Source organism: Triturus cristatus, chromosome 8 (assembly GCF_964204655.1).
Source record: "Triturus cristatus chromosome 8, aTriCri1.1, whole genome shotgun sequence".
Classification (NCBI taxonomy): domain Eukaryota; kingdom Metazoa; phylum Chordata; class Amphibia; order Caudata; family Salamandridae; genus Triturus; species Triturus cristatus.
The window spans coordinates 884,197,155-884,213,460 of NC_140591.1; the positions used below are offsets into that span (position 1 = coordinate 884,197,155).

The following is a 16,306-nucleotide window of genomic DNA, read 5'->3' on the forward strand; positions in this document are numbered from 1 at the left end:
TTCTAATAAAGGATACTTATAGAGTGGGGGAGGAATTTTATCTTTAAAGTTGCACCCCCTCGCCCGTTCTGGATGGCGGTTCTATCCTGCCTGGGGGGGGTGCTGGGTTGGGAGCTTCCCCCCGATCCCCGCTTAACACTGTTGCATTGTACCAAGGAGATAGGGGGCAACATCTATAAGCGGCACCTTCTGTTTTTGGGTTTGACGCTGGCCAAGCGAGATATTGCCCAGCATTGGAAGTCTGCTGCCCCGCCCCCGGTTCAGGCCTGGAAGAAAGCACTAGATCGCTGCATGTCTGCGGAAGAGGCGGTATTCTTGGCAAGGGGTTGTCCGAATAAGCATGGTAAAGTCTGGAAGAGATGGGCGCGATATCGGGGTATCGTGTTGTCTGTGCGGGGGGATGCAGTGCCCTTGGACCCAATAGAGAGGCTAATCAGAGCCCCGGTGGGTTCCCCTTTGGGGCCCCGGGCCCTATGCATTTTGGATGAGTAGTCGGAATATGGAGCTCATGCGGTTAGGAAATATTGCATATCTGTGTTGGACTGTGGGTTGGTGTGATGTGCGGGTGGGGGGGAGGGTTTGGGGGTCTGATGTTCTGCCACCCGGGGGGATGCTAAACAAGGATGCCACCTCTCACTGTTCTTTTCTTCATCTTGGTACCATGTATGGGGACAAATTCCCCGTGTGTCCTTAAAAATGCCAATAAAGTTTGTTGTCAAAAAAAAAAAAGTTGCACCCCCTTACACCCTATCTTCATTAGTGCTCCCTGGAACATGGTCAAGTCCACCATGACCTTTTGGAGTTAGGGTGAACCCGATGATGAAGCATGTCACTTTTACAGTGGGTGAGGGTTACATAAAGAAAGGGGTCAATTTCCCTTCCCACCAATAACAGTGGGTGTGCTGTCTTTTGGCGTACCAGTGGCCCCCCAGCTCTGACCTTCCGAAGGAGCCATGCTGGCTCCGGACGGGATACTTGTTTGTTCAATAGTATACCACAGGGAGGACGTATCCCTCCACCCTCGCTTTAGAGAACCTCTCCACCCTCCAGGGGGTGTTTGACACAGCACCCCTGAAACGTGTTAAAGAAAAAAAAAACATACAGCTCAATCTGCCCTAGGAGGTATAAGGAAGTCACTCAAACGTGCCCTGATCTTCTAGCTTTCACCAATTGTCAGTCAACACCATGAGGCTAGTGAAAGTCTCCAGCTGGATCGAGGCCACTCACACTCTCTTGAATACATAAAAAGGAAATCTACTGACAAACCATTCTCACCTGCTCTGCTCTTATCCCCTTTTGACCTGCCTTGATCATCAAAGGCTTAGCAGGGTGACACGAACCTGTAACGGATTCAGGGTGCCTACCAGTGAGGCCGTATAAGGAAAATATGTTCCTTTTGGTGGTGCACCACTAAGTCTTAGGGGTAATCCCTGTCTCCTTACCACAAAACTTGTTCTGTCACAGTGTCAGCTTCGGCTATGCCCATATTCTCCACCAAGGTTGTGGATGCACTTTTCCTGCAAGAAACAAAGAACCAGCCACAGATCTTGGTAGTTCAAAGTGATTTAGCATACATACAATTGCTTAGAGTATGGGCAGCACGTCTCCCAGTCTCCAGAATTCAAGTTTAAAACACTTCAAAGAAGCCCATAAACAAAACAAGTCAATCAGCAGCAATCTTGTGGCAATTTCCAGTCCTCTCCTACAACTTAAGCATAGGATTGATAATAAAGGTATTTTCATGAGGACAGCAACAAAAGTTGACAATTATAAATATAACTGACTTGAAATTTTCTTTGGAAAATCCCACACCTATTCCTAGAGCAAAAATTACTTTTTCCACCAAGACGGCCTTAGGGACATGCAACATATCTTTTCTTACATGCATATGCCTAGTTCAGCAAAGCGAGTTATGGCAACTGAAGGCAAAATTAAAAAAAGAGGATTTGGGAAAAGAAAAAACTATTGAATGAAGACCTATGGGCAAAAATCTTGCATGATTCGAAGCTCAAAAATAGCGCCCTTTTTTGGCGGACAATAAATAGCCTACAACGACCAGCGCATCAAGGTATAAATTCATACATTGCACAATCTGACCGGGCACTTCCTCTGTGCAATCACTTTAATGATATTTATCCAAAGGAGAATTCTTCCGAGAAAAGCATGTGGACTACCGAGAAAAACAGGAGAGATTACAACTCGGACAGCATGAGACAAAGGAATGGTGAGGCCAATAGGCATGATAAGAATCCGAACAAACAAAAGGATCTCGGGGTGGAACGCACAACGGTCTATAAACCATCATCTTATAGTAAAAAAGATAGTATCGAAATAACAGCAGCTCGGATCAAGCAACATATTTCTAAAGGGAAGGTGGAAGGAGCCCCAGGACCAAACGGAATTCCGCCAATACTGTATAAGTATGATGCAGAATTCTGGAGTAACGTACTGGTACCAGTCTTTAAGAGTATTCAGGAAACAGTAACATGCCCGACCTCCTGGAAAGTATCGATAATCAGCCCAATTTACAAGCAGGGCGATCGGAGTAGTTCCAACAATTACCGTCTCGTCGCCCTACAAGACATAGAGGAGAAATATAATGCGGGGCTAGTCCTAAAGGAATTATCATCCTGGGCATTGACTAAACACATCATTCCCATAAATCAAACAGGATTATGTAAAGGGCAGGGCACCACTACTAACAGTATGGCGCTAACCTTGTTGATAGAAGCGGCCAAAGCTGCAAAGAGTTCGCTATTTTTATGTTTTATAGATTATAACGCAGCGTTTGACCACGTAGATCGAGCCAAAATCTGGCAGAAGCTGTAAAAGTGGGGGATACCTAAGCCTCTCCTTAATCAGTTGATCCTATTGCATATAGATACCTGGGTTCAGATTAAGCTGGGAGCCGGGACCCACCTCTCACGGCGAATTAACACCTCCAAAGGCCTAAAACAAGGGTGTGTACTAGCTCCCACGCTTTGTAACCTCTTTTTAGCAGACCTCCCAGGAGAATTGGATAATAGTATATCACATGCCCCACGTCTGGGAAATATCTCGCTGTCCAATCTCCTATATGCGGACGACCTGGTTTTAATAAGCCGGACTCCAATCGACCTCCAAAATCTGTTGGATACCACTAACAAATTTTCGCAATGTAATGCATTACATATTAATTTAAAGAAAACAAAAATTATGACAGTGAATTACAACAAGGCCAAGAAAATAACGTGGTACCTTGATGGGAGCAGCTTAGACCGGGTAACCGACTATAAGTCTCTCGGAGTTCTAATCGACAGGAGAGGCTCGTATAAACCCCAATTGGAAGCCTTGCGACGGAAGGGCACTATGAGCTGCCTCACAATGAAATCCTTAAAGAAAGTCCTACCAGATAGAACCTTAGATCCCTTATTACCGGTGATTCGAGCACGACTGCAGCCAATACTCACATATGGGAGTGAACAAATTCAAGGGAAAGATGCGACGGTTTTAGACAAAATAATTGGTAGGTCGTACAGAACAATCTTTCAGCTACCAAATTACGTGTCACCTGCCCAAATCCACCTGGAATTTGGTCTTCAGAAGCAATCCTTGGAAAGAAGGGGTGCCTACGTAATAAGCTGGCACAAGATTAGGGGCTTTGAGCAGGGATCCCTAAATGCACATCTATGGTTTGAACTGTCACACCGAGAGAAATCATCTACCAGAGAGTACCTGCTGGAATCATTGGAAAGGCTTGAATTGACTAACCTCTGGGAATCCCCCATAGATCATAACAGCTTAAAAAATGTCGTAACCAAAGTAACAAAACTGATATCCTCAATAGAATACAAGGACACTTTGGCCAAGTGGACTCACGGATGGAGAGTACTTAATGATTACGCAGCTCTGATGCCACAAGCTTATTTAAAAATTGGAGTTAAACAAGAGATAAAAGAAAAATTCTTAAAATTGCGATTGGGTGCTCCCCTTGACCCGCTTGAGCTAAGGAGGACTGTGGAGCTGCGGTGGGGTGGAGCTGGGGGAACGGTCATTGAGACCCTCCGCTCTGCAGCCCCGCTTTCGGGCCTGGTCGCGATTGGCGTCTTCCCGTAGAGGAGCGCGCCACTAGAGAAGTACTGCGGTCGGCTCTGGCGGCGCCGAAATGATGCAGCTGGCCCTCGGGATGGATGTGCCGACTGGAGGAGTCGCGGGGCAAAGCGACAGAGAGGTCCGAGGATAGGCTTCATCATTGCACACGGGAGCTGGTGTTGGCCATTCCGACGTGCTAGACCTGGGGATCGTTGGCGGCGGTGAGGATTGTGCAACATCGGGCGGCCTGCCGACCCCGGCTGCTGTCCTTTCTGCTGCGCACTGTCTTAGGGACTCCATTTTCTGACAAGGGGCTGGCGACGGGGGATCTGGGCTCTGCACGCGGTTCCACGGGCCCACTGGGGAGGAGTTGCGTCCGGTTCCAGGAAGCGGACGGACAGGACCCTTAAAGACATTTTTGCCAAGGCACCGGCTGGACAGATGGCCTCTGGTGCGGACGCAGGGGCATCGGGACAGATGTCGACGGGGGCTGGTGGAGCGGAACCCATCACCAAGGCGTTCTTCGAGTCGATGTTTTTCGCATTAAGGGAAGACATTCACACCCTCAAGCATGAGTTCACATCAGAGATCAAAGAGGTCCGACGCGACATGGACTACATTGGAGAACGGGTCGCGGACCTGGAGGGTAAGAGCAACGGGAGGGACACAGAGATAGTGACACTACAGCAAGAGATCATTAGACTCCATGACCAACAGGTTGACCTCCAGACCCACCTTGAGGACCTGGAAAATCGCTCCCGTCGCCACAACATCCGGATCAGAGGGGTTAAAATAGATGATGGCTCGAAGGACCTTTTCACCTACAGGATGGAACTCTTCAATCATGCCCTTGGTAAGCCTCTGGAGGCGGCGATGTGTATAGACTGGACACACAGAGTAGGTCCTCCCAGGGCACCAACGGTTCCCCCCCGTCGGACATTTTAGTTTGTGTCCAGGACTATCGCACCAAAGAAACTATTCTTCAAAAAGCGCGTCAAATGCATCCTATACAGTTCCGAGATCAGACGCCGGTGCTGTGCCAGGATCTGTCCACTCTCACGCTGCAAAAAAGGCGACTCTTCAAACCCATCACTATGCATCTGCAGCAGCTCATATCCCTTACAGCTGGGGCCATCCCTTCCGATATGTGTTCCGCAAAGATAACAAACTGTACCAGTTGGGCTCCCTGTCCGAGGCTAGCAAATTACTGGGTGTGGACCTCCCGGAGGAGGAGAATGGTGAGGAGGATCCTAAGGCTGGGCCTGATGACTCCAGGCCCTGTTGGTGTCAGCAGGGTTGTAGAGGCCGCCCCAGGAGGCCTCCGGCGGCAGAGATCACGAGGGGCAGGCAGTCGGCTCTGGAGGCAGTCTCCAGAGACCTCTCTGGTTCCAACACTGGCTGACTGTAAACGCTATGCTGTACCCAAGTGTCTGCTATACTACTGTTCAGATCGTTGGTGGGAGAGGTGCTTCCTTTCACCGTTGGTGGACATAACCCAATGTTTCCTCACCGATCACTGTCGAGTGATGGACTATGCGTTTTCAGTTATTTTTGTAGATTGTTTTTTTTGGGGGGGGGGATGTTTGGGGAGGGACCTCGGTGCTCCGCGTCCCCTTTTCCTTCAGAGTTAGTAAGCTCTCCCGTGTTCATGAGTCCCCGGGCCGGCTGATCACCGTGTTTACCGGCAACATGTTGTGTGACCCCTTCTTGCTCTGTGGGACTCTAGTTGTTACCTACCATGCCCCACACCACGCTTAAGATCTTAACCCTTAATGTACGGGGCCTTAATAACCCAGTGAAGCGCAGGGTTGTCTTGTTTAGAGAACTCGCAAGCAGACCTTTGCCTTCTGCAGGAAACCCACCTCTTGCCGCGAGACTGTTATCGTCTTAGAACCCGGAAATTTCCCACTCAGTTTTTCTCCTCTGGCCCTACTAAAACAGCGGGGGTCGCGATCCTGGTTGCCCAGAAGTTTCGGGGGGAGGTCCTGCACAAGCTGGCCGAAATTAATGGACGGCTCTTGACATACCGTTTTGCTATGGGGGAATGATGTTCACCATCAGTTCCCTGTACGCTCCGAATGAAGGTCAGGAACAGTTCCGACACTCCGCTCTCACCGAAGCCACAGCTACGTCAGATCGCAATATCATTTTGGGGGGTGACTTAAACCTGGTTTTTGATAACATCAAGGACAGATCCAGTCAGTGCACTCACCAGACGGGGGCACTTTCAGCGGAGGGGCTCGCGCACTTACAGGACTTGGGGCTATGCGACCTCTGGCGCAGCTTTCATCCTCTAGATAGGGAATGTTCCTTTTATTCTAACGCACACAAGACCTATGCTAAGCTGGACCACATCTTGGTATCCGCCTCAGTGCGAGCGATTACGACCGCGGTCGACATAGGGGTAGCCTCCCTATCAGACCATGCTCCGGTGCTTGCCACTTTCACTCTTCACCCCATGTCACGACCGACTAGAGTGTGGCACCTTAGGGACACCCTTTTGCACCGAGAGGATGTGGTTAAGCACATTCAGCACTCCATAGGCGACTATCTTAAGCATAACGCAAACCTGGACACCACACTTGCTACACAATGGGCGGCTCTGAAGGCGGTTATTAGGGGGGAATTCATCTCAATCTCGGTGGCTGACAATAGGGATCACAAGTGCAAGCGAGAGGAGCTCACACAGCGGACTCGCGAGTTGGAACAGATGCATCATAGGACAGGGGCTCCGAGAGTGTGGCGGCAGCTAAAAGCCGCACGCCACCAGTTGGCGGCGCTCAATCAGGATAGGGCGGAATTTGCGGCGCTGCGACTGCGGCATGCATACTATGCAGGGGGGGATAGGTGTGGGTGACTCCTTGCTCATAAATTGAGAGAGGTCCGCCAGAGACAGGGAGTCAAAGCGATCACCCGGGCGGACGGTACGTGCATTTCGGAAGATGGTGCTATAGCAGAGACATTCCGCGATTTATATGCCGATCTTTACGCGGGAGCCCCGTTGGAGCGTTCTGAAGGGTCGGCTTTTTTAGATTCTGTCACTCTGCCAGCCTTGACTGCGGCACAGGCATACTGCCTGGATAGAGACATTCAGCTAGAGGAGGTCGTATCTGCTATCTCTCGTCTCAAGCTGGGGAAAGCCCCCGGTCCGGATGGCTTCTCCGCCATTTTTTACAAGAAGTTTTGCTCCCTGCTCGCCCCGATCCTCACCCGGTTATTTAACTCCTTTGCTGATCAAGGAGCGATCCCGAGCGATCTCTTAGAGGCCTCTATAGCGGTCATCCCCAAACCCGGAAAAGATAGTTCACGCTGCGGAGCTTATCGTCCAATATCCCTCCTTAATATAGATCTTAAATTATACACAGGGATTCTTGCCGCTCGTCTTGGCCCCCACATGCCCGGCCTCAATGACCCGGACCAGGCGGGGTTCATCCCGGAACGTCAAACATCGGATAATACCAAAATGATTTTACATCTTATAGAGAAGGCTACCCGGGTTTCGGGGGAATTCATGATGCTGGCCATCGATGCCGAAAAGGCGTTTGACCGGGTGTACTGGCCCTATCTGGAGCAGGTGTTAGAAAAGGTAGGGATGGGAGAGCGGATCCGCACGTATGTCCTTAATTGTTATAAGTTTCCCACAGCTACGGTTCAGGTGAACGGCTATACATCCTCCCGATTTCATATTGAACGGGGCACGAGACAGGGTTGCCCGTTGTCCCCCCTTCTCTTCGCCCTCTACATGGAGCCCTTAGCTCAGAGGCTGCGGCAGAACCCAGAGATCACGGGAATAAAATTTGGGGGCGTTGTCCACAAGATTAGCCTATACGCAGATGGCGTGTTAATATCACATGCTGATCCGACGACCGCTCTCCCGACTTGTTTAACAGAGCTGGACGTTTTCACTCGAGCGTCCGGTTTCAAGATGAATGCAGAAAAATCCATGGCTCTGGATCTATCCCTGTCGCCCTCACCCGGGAATATTTGCAAACCCTACTCCCCATCCGTTGGCCGACAGACACGATTCCGTACCTGGGGATTCAACTGGCCCCGTCTCTTTCAGAAGTGGTCCAAACTAATTATGCACTACTGAGTGGGAGAATCCGCCGAGAGCTCGATCGGTGGAAACACTACTCCCTCTCCTGGTTAGGTAAGATTGCAGCGGTCAAAATGACCATTATCCCACAGATTCTCTATCTTTTTCACACTATACCTCTCCGGCTGCCTGCTGGGTGGATTCAAAAGATGCAATCTGCCTTAGCCCAATTTATCTGCAATGGTCGGAAACCTCGTATGCGCCGGACACTAGTGTCGTTGACGCCGGATGATGGAGGGCTTGGAGTTCCCGATCTTAAACTCTACTATCAGGCAGCTCAATTGCGGTACCTGGTAGAGTGGAGCAGATGGGAATCGAAGAAGCACTGGTTGTTTCAAGATCAGGCGGTGGCAGCGTGACCCTTGCAGGAAATCCCCTTCCTGCGTAGGTCCCACAGGCCCCTTAATCTATACGCCTCATATATCACGCGAGTCCCCTTGGAAGTGTGGGATGCCACCAACCTCACACATGAGCTCACCTCCTTCCCATCTCCGTTTACTCCGTTGATTGGCAATCCTGACTTCACCCCTGGAATGGCGGACGCTGACCTTCACGGGCTGGAGGACGACTGGCTGTCGTTTTCTATATCATGTCTATGGCGCAGAGGGGGTCAACTCATTCGCTCAGATGAGTCGGGAATTCGGTCTCCCGGAGATGGAGCGGCTAAGATATTTGCAGGTGAGGCATTGGGCGCTTCAGCCACAGGTGCGTTCTGGGGCAAACAGACGTTTTTCCCCCTATGAAAGATGGCTCATCACACGCACGTCGGACAAAAATCTCATCTCTGATCTCTATAGGATGCTGCAGATTAAATACAAACACTCACACAATCCTAGTAGGGAGCGATGGGAGCGGGAGTTGGGCAGAACACTCAGTCAAAAGAATGGGAGGACATTTACTATAGGGCCCGGCACTCGGCATATCACATGGGACTTACGGAGACCCTTACGAAGATTGTGACATATTGGTACTATACTCCAGAACGCTTACATGCAATGGATCGATCTAGGGAGGCGACGTGCTGGAGGGGCTGTGGCCAGGTGGGTAATCTAGTCCATTTGCTGTGGGAGTGTATATACATTCAACCTTATTGGACCCAGGTGCTGGATGAAGTGGACAAACACTTTAAGACTGAGATACCGCGCTTCCCAGCTTATGTACTATTAGGCCTTCCCAACCCCCTGACCTACCCATTACAGATGGCCATTGCCTTAGGGTCAGCTACACAAAACATTCTCACACACTGGCGCACACCACACGCCCCGACTTTTACAGGCTGGTTGCACCGTCTGTCGTACGTCCTGGGCATGGAGAAATTAGCACTAACTATGGCGGGGGAGGGGGATAAATATGGTGAGTTGTGGCAGCCCTTCCTGTCGCTATTGGCTGTTGAATTCAGAGAAGTCACATGCCCCCGATATCTTCGACTGTTGCGCCTCACAGCAGCGCCGGGGGAGGAATGCTGAGGGGGCCGATGAGAGTTCGGAAAGGCCTTGTGAATGGACGTGGAGCACGAGGGGGGAGGGGGCGGGGGAGGAGGTTTGTGGGAGTTCTTATTTCTCCTTTTTTTCTCTTACTTTATTGTTTTTCGTTATCTAGGTTCTGATCCAGCTATGTGCACACTGTTACGATAAAGCTCTAAAAGTTCTTTGGAACAGTGGTTACACCACAGCAATGCATAATGATCGCTATGGGTATGCGGTTTGCCTTGAAGTTTGCTAATCAATAAAAATATTTAAACCATAAAATTGCGATTGGGTATTATACCAATTCTCCCTCACTTGCCGCCATGGAAAAGGAGATCGGAGGAACAGTCTTGTCATTTTTGCGGATCAGGAAAAGAGGACCTAATACATATAATTTGCATCTGTCCAAGCCTGTTAGATATAAGGCAGGCCTTGCTTCGACCAACATTTAACCAGAAGGGCATCAGGATCTACAGGCAGGCAGTAAAACTGTATTTTAACTTAGAAGAGATCCAGCTAAACTGCCAATTCACATAGTACTTTGATAAAGTGGCAGAAAGACTTAAGCTCTTGTTACAAACGACAGAAGAACAGAAGACAGCTGGCCCACCCTGATTGAGCATTTTAATTGCCAATAATAATTGCACTATCGGAGCACAAGCACTTTATCCACGTTTTTTATACACGTTAAGAGGCTTGAACAGAAACTCTGAAGTATTGGCATTTGTTTATATTTTTATCAATTACAAAAGGGCTGAATAGACAGTAACATCGAGATTTAAAGTATAATAGTTGAAGATCGGATTTTAAAGGTTATAATGTAAATTGTGATAATGGTTTTTACTCTCCTCATTCATCTTTTAACTTGTATTGTCTCAATGGGATCTCTTTTGTTTTGAAAATTGTGAGTTTTAATTAACTGTACAATAAAAAAATAATTCCAATACATGCATATGCACTTTACACTGAGCAACCTCTTCTGCATTTAGTTTGTTTCTCCCATTGCCAAACTAAGCCACATCCTCCTTTTACACTTTTTCAATATGGATAGATTACAGTGAATCTATTTTTACAGCCAAGCTACCCCTACACAAAACAAAATAAAACACAAAATGATTGTCACTATGTATGCATATTTAAGAGTAATACATGCTTAACAATATTTCTTAGAGAGGCGATTTTCTATCCCTATCAATCTAAGGCTTTCCTGAATCTAGGGTGGCTCTGCTCATTGTTTACATATTTCACCTAAACTTGACAGTTGCTGTGTGCTTTTATATTGATATGCAGTTCATCCCTTCATATGTCATCAATGTATTCTGACTCAAAGCTAAATTTGCTGGGTCTTCCGTAGGGTCATTTATAGGCAACAATTCTTATCAGAGGTTACAACAACTCATGTATAACACCTGACTGTATTTTCTTCACTAATTTGATGAGGATATCGAATGCTAAAGAAACTCAAAAAATTCTAAATACCTAAAAAAAAACAGAAAAACTTGCAGTTCTAAAGACAAACATGAGCTAAAAGGTCACTAATATTATTTTCATAGGCGTAGCTTAGTGTATCCTCAGGGTCTCTACAATCAAATGTTAACTGGATCATTTAGTAATTAGCATAGCGAACAACAGAATTCAGTCAAGCCCATCTTTAATTGTGGCGCTGGAACCTTTGTTCTCCATAAACCATAGTCAAGGCCACCTTCTACATCATAGCCTTGATCGAAATTGAAACCATCAATGATGGAGTAACAACACTCATTAACTGGTGCAACATGGGCCACAAATGCCACTTAGTCAGACTGCTTAGAGAATGCCTCATTGCATCGTCAAGAAAAAAGGTTTTTCTGAATATGGAGAGCAAGAAATCAGCAGACTAGGTGATCACAGGAAGGTTTTAGACACAGGAAGTCACATAATTCTACCTCACAAAGATTGCCCAAGAAAGACAGACTGTTAAAGAAGTTGGATACCCCCTCGCAAGCCTCATTCACCAAGCCACATTCGCTTTCATACACCTCTGCATTCTTGCACATCTCACTGCTCACATACAGCTCATTTTTATGCACGCTGTTGAAATCTGGCACCCCACTGAAGATCACTCCAGATGAAGTTCTTACTGCAATTTAAAATCAAAAGATGATATCTGCTACCCTCATCTTGTGCAGTTCAGTGTGGATCAGTGGATGTAGTGGGTGGACGTGCAGGCCTCATTAAGGAAGCTGTGTCTCTTCATAGCTGCTTATCTGGTCTCATTGTCTGCATTTGACTTCATTTTTCATTAAACAAATGTTATACACTAAATAAGATTTGTTTTTCGTGTCCTTACAAATTGGTCATTGTAATTGATTTGTTTCTAAAAAACAAAACAGGTGTATATAGCTAATGGTGCCTGATATAGACTATATCTTCAATCTACATGAATGTTTTCTCTCTATAAATGGTGTTCTGGGATTCCTAAATTGTTTATGAAGAGCCTGTGATGCCCATAATTATGATTACCAGAAAATGACTTTTTCTTGTTGTACATGGTTGAGAAATGTTCTTCGATAAAGTTGCATTTATAGTGTTAATGTATGCAGATTATAACATTATTGTGAGTTGCTTTTTCACACCTGATATTTGTACTTTAAACCTGGCACATAGTAATGCATAGAGGGCTCAGTAAGATTGTCTCTGATTAAGGGAAATATTTGTTTTTATTGTATTTGCAGATTAATTAACATTAGGGACGAGGCGGTACATTCTTTGATTATGCACTCTGCAAGTACTAGCAGTCTGACACCTAGTTAATGATTGCTGATAAAGTTCTCAACATTTATTTACAGACATGAACCAGCAACTCCTTATTATGGAGATGTTTCTGATCACTATGCTGTCCCGAGTCTTCTACAGGAAGAGGTACGACGAGCTCGAGTTCTCTGAGGTTGATGACCAGGAGACCAATGACAACACGCAAAATATAAAAGTCATTCTCAATGGAAAGTCTGCAGAAGATGCCACCATGACCATCTAGACCAAGCCTTTGATTCTGTGTTTTTGCACTGGAAAACCTACTAGCCATAAGACCATTTGGAGAAGACACACACCTGTCTCATCTTGGAAATGCATAGATTTTTATTGAACCAAGTACATTACTGAATCTAGAGAGCATAACTTAGTATTCGTGGACATAATCACGTATATCTACAATACAGTTAACATCGCTAAACTCTGCATACATCACCAATGTAAACATATGCACTCTATTCACGTTTTGACTTTTGTTCATTTTTTATTTGGTTTCAATAATCTTACTTTAACCACTGTAATAACAATGTCCATTTTTGACAAATGTTATTAGGAATGTGAGAGCAAGGAGATGGTGGCCAAAGACCTTGATCTATTTTAAAACATGATTTCATTTGGCCACTGAACATTTCAGAAGGGAATTAGGACCTAGGGACTCCGCATTGCTTATTGCTGGTGCTCCACGGTTGGTAGTCAAAGGGGTCAGGGAGGGGGAGAATGGGATGATAAACCTAATTTCAGGAAATTCAGAGGCAACAATTTGGCAAGAGATGAAACTCAAGCAACCATAAAATGTGAGAAAGATGTTGAACTAAATGTATTGGATGACCCAACAAATGTTTAGAATTTACCTGAAGGCTGTGACCCATAGGATTGGGGTTAGCACACAAAAAGCCTGATTATGACTATGGTGGTGGTGAAGGCACCAGCGGTCCGACCACCCTATCAAGAGTTGGGCAGTCGGACCACCATGGAACCACTGCTACCGCAAAGGATCTGCAATCCCTGGCGGTCGGTCTGAGGCCCGTAATATGCTGGTGGTGCCACTGTGGCACCACCAAGCATACTACAAGTTTCCTCACCTCTATAGTTTTCATGGCGGTGAGGAATTAAGGGGGCCCTACAGGGCCCCTTGGTGCCTCAGAGCCACGGGGATGCATGCAGGGGGGCACATGGTGTGCCCCTCTGTCTGCATGCATGCCCAACTCCTGCATGGCATTGACTTACCAGTGCATGTTGTGGTGCAGTAACTTGCTTTGGCGTTCCCATTGTGGTGCCTTTCTAAGGCTCACTGCCTGGGATCGCCAAAGCACCGCCCGCCAGTCCTGTATCCTACATGGAACATTAGACATAAAAGGACAGACAATCAGGCAAAACAAAGAAGCTTGTTGGTAAATAATCGAAGTTAAACAAGCGTAATGGACAACCAAAAAACCTTTACAAATTAGATATAAATAAGTTTGTATACACGGTTGAAACTTCGATTATTTTCCAACAAGCTTCTTTGTTTTGCCTGATTGTGTGTCCTTTTATGTCTAATGTTCCATGTAGGATACAGGACTGTGTCCCATTTTATTCATGTGTCATGAGAACTTTTTGAACGTATTTATTGATTAAATCTCACTGTCCGGATGGACAGTGACTATATAGAAGAGATTGCATTCTATATTCATTTCTAGTAATATTGAGCCTTATCAAGGACCATTGTTTTTGTAAAAAATCACTACCCAAGGTCCTTGTTTTACCTAATGGGTTCCCTTGTCTTTGTATAAAAAAGTCATAATCAGGCCCATAGTATTTTCAGCACCATATACAGAGTATTGGACCATATTGAATCTGCGACATACCCAAAAGGATATATTTCTTTAAAGTCTAGGTAATTATCTCAAAATGATCCAGGGGTTGATATAAACAACCATGAGGGAGGATATAACTTATCTTAGAGGAAATTAAAACTATGTAAATATGTGCATGCTGGAAGTAATGTAACAGTGAGTGGTTGAGCAGAGAATAATGTGCAAGAGCAACTTTTATATTTTTGAAATAATACATGCTGCTAAAAGCAAGCATTTTTAACAGAAACATGACTCTACAATTGTTTTTAAATCAGGCTGAAAGGTATTCAGGGTAAGAAAAGAATTGATTTTTTAAATTGAAATGGCCCTTACTTAACAGGTCTTTCTGACAGCAGTGATAGAGAAGGCAAAATCAATAACTAAATCCAAGGAGGTTTTGAAGAATTGTAGTCAATATGCAATGGTGATCTGTGCATCCTTTAGAAACTGGAAAGCAGGCGCCTCGACTGACTTGGGAGTATACTTATGTTAGCACTTTTCTTAGTGCAAATATGGGATCCATAAAGCGCTATCTGATTAATCAAAATTTACAACTGAGGCCAGTCAACAATTCAGTAAATTTAAATATCATACAGCGCATTAGGGTCCACAGTGAAGACAGAGAATGGTGATGTTTCAAACCATGAAGGTTTTTTAAAGGTTAAAAGGTTTGCAGAAGGCAAAACTTCAAGTTAGTATCAACCAATAGGCGCTACATGAATGCATCAATCAATAGGAAGTTCAAATCAAGTTGAGTTATAAAGAAAAGAAGATGAATTTGCATGAGTTTCTTCAAAGGAAGGGGTTTAGAAAATCAGTCCTTCCATAAAGAGAATGTCCCAAATCTCCAACACTGCTCTAAGCTACATATAAGCAACTCTCTTTGCTTGTCCTGAACTACAGTCTACTCTGCACTAGCTTAAATCGTACAGTTCTAAAGTGTGTTACACCTACACGTAGTTCTCACAAAACTATCCAATCATGTTACAGTAAAAAGATACAATACTGAGCTCATTAGCTTCTCAGTATCCTTTACAATAAAGCTTCTTTTTACGTCCTTCAAACTTACATTTATCTGCAATAAAACAAGATAACTTGAACCAGCCTGTACCCTGCAGATGTACTGTTGCAACCAATTTTGACATTTGTGGATTATCACAGCAAAGGATACATTTCACATGAGAAAGAAAGCAAAGGAACATCATGGTTTTTTTTTATTTGGAGTTCAGCTTGACCTAGAAATAAAAGGTCAAGTGTCATGAAGCAAGATAGCATCCAACTTAGCTATTTTAAAATGAAAGGCTACATTAGCTATGGTCAATCTAAACATGAATAATACATAGTTAATAAGATTTGCACGTTTACATGTTAATGATAACTAAATGCAAAAATATATAGTATGAAAACACCCTTCACATTCAGCCAACCTGGATGTACCAATTTAGATCTGCGAGTAAAAAAGAACTGAATATGTAACTAAACAACACGAAAAAGCAAATGTAATTACCATTCAAAGCAAAATAAAAATAATTTAAATTTAACTACATTGCTAAATTATTTTTATCATCCTGTTGCTTAGATAGGAATCTCTATTAATGATTTAATTTGGCTTAGGTCACAAATGAAAATGTGAAATCATAATTCTGTACAGTTACTTCTATGCATAGACTGAATTTCTTACTATTTTGGGATATCAAACAATACCAGAAGTACTACTGGAAATCTACACATGTGTAAAATCTCTGCATGCGAACGGTAACTATGTGTATAATTCTGCATGCGTAAATAAAAATCAAATGTGCAATTTGTATTTCTACCTAGGGAAAATGCATTTCTCCAAATAGTAAGCCCTTCCCCAAGCCTCGTATCCTATATAGGATGCTCTCTTCCTGCTCCAGCTCCTCTAATGCAGTTACTCTGGCCCTTGATTTGGAGCAATTTTTGTGGGTATCTATGGTGTGAACAGGCCAGCGAACTGTTAATTTTCATGTTTTTGGATGTTCACCAGTTTATACAGGTGGAACCACCCGTGAACACAAACAAAATGG

The 16,306-nt window shown here is 45.2% G+C and overlaps 1 protein-coding gene across 1 annotated transcript in view; it reads left to right on the forward strand.

Moving 5' to 3' along the window:
- Window positions 1-15,799, forward strand: part of LOC146805218 (organic solute transporter subunit alpha-like) — a 628,012-nt gene extending 612,213 nt beyond the window's left edge. Inside the window, exon 8 of the mRNA XM_085622418.1 lies at window positions 12,462-15,799. Coding sequence (XP_085478544.1) covers window positions 12,462-12,649 — 188 coding nt within the window. The 3' untranslated portion in view covers window positions 12,650-15,799. The remainder of the gene's footprint in view (window positions 1-12,461) is intronic.
- Window positions 15,800-16,306: the final 507 nt, after the last annotated feature.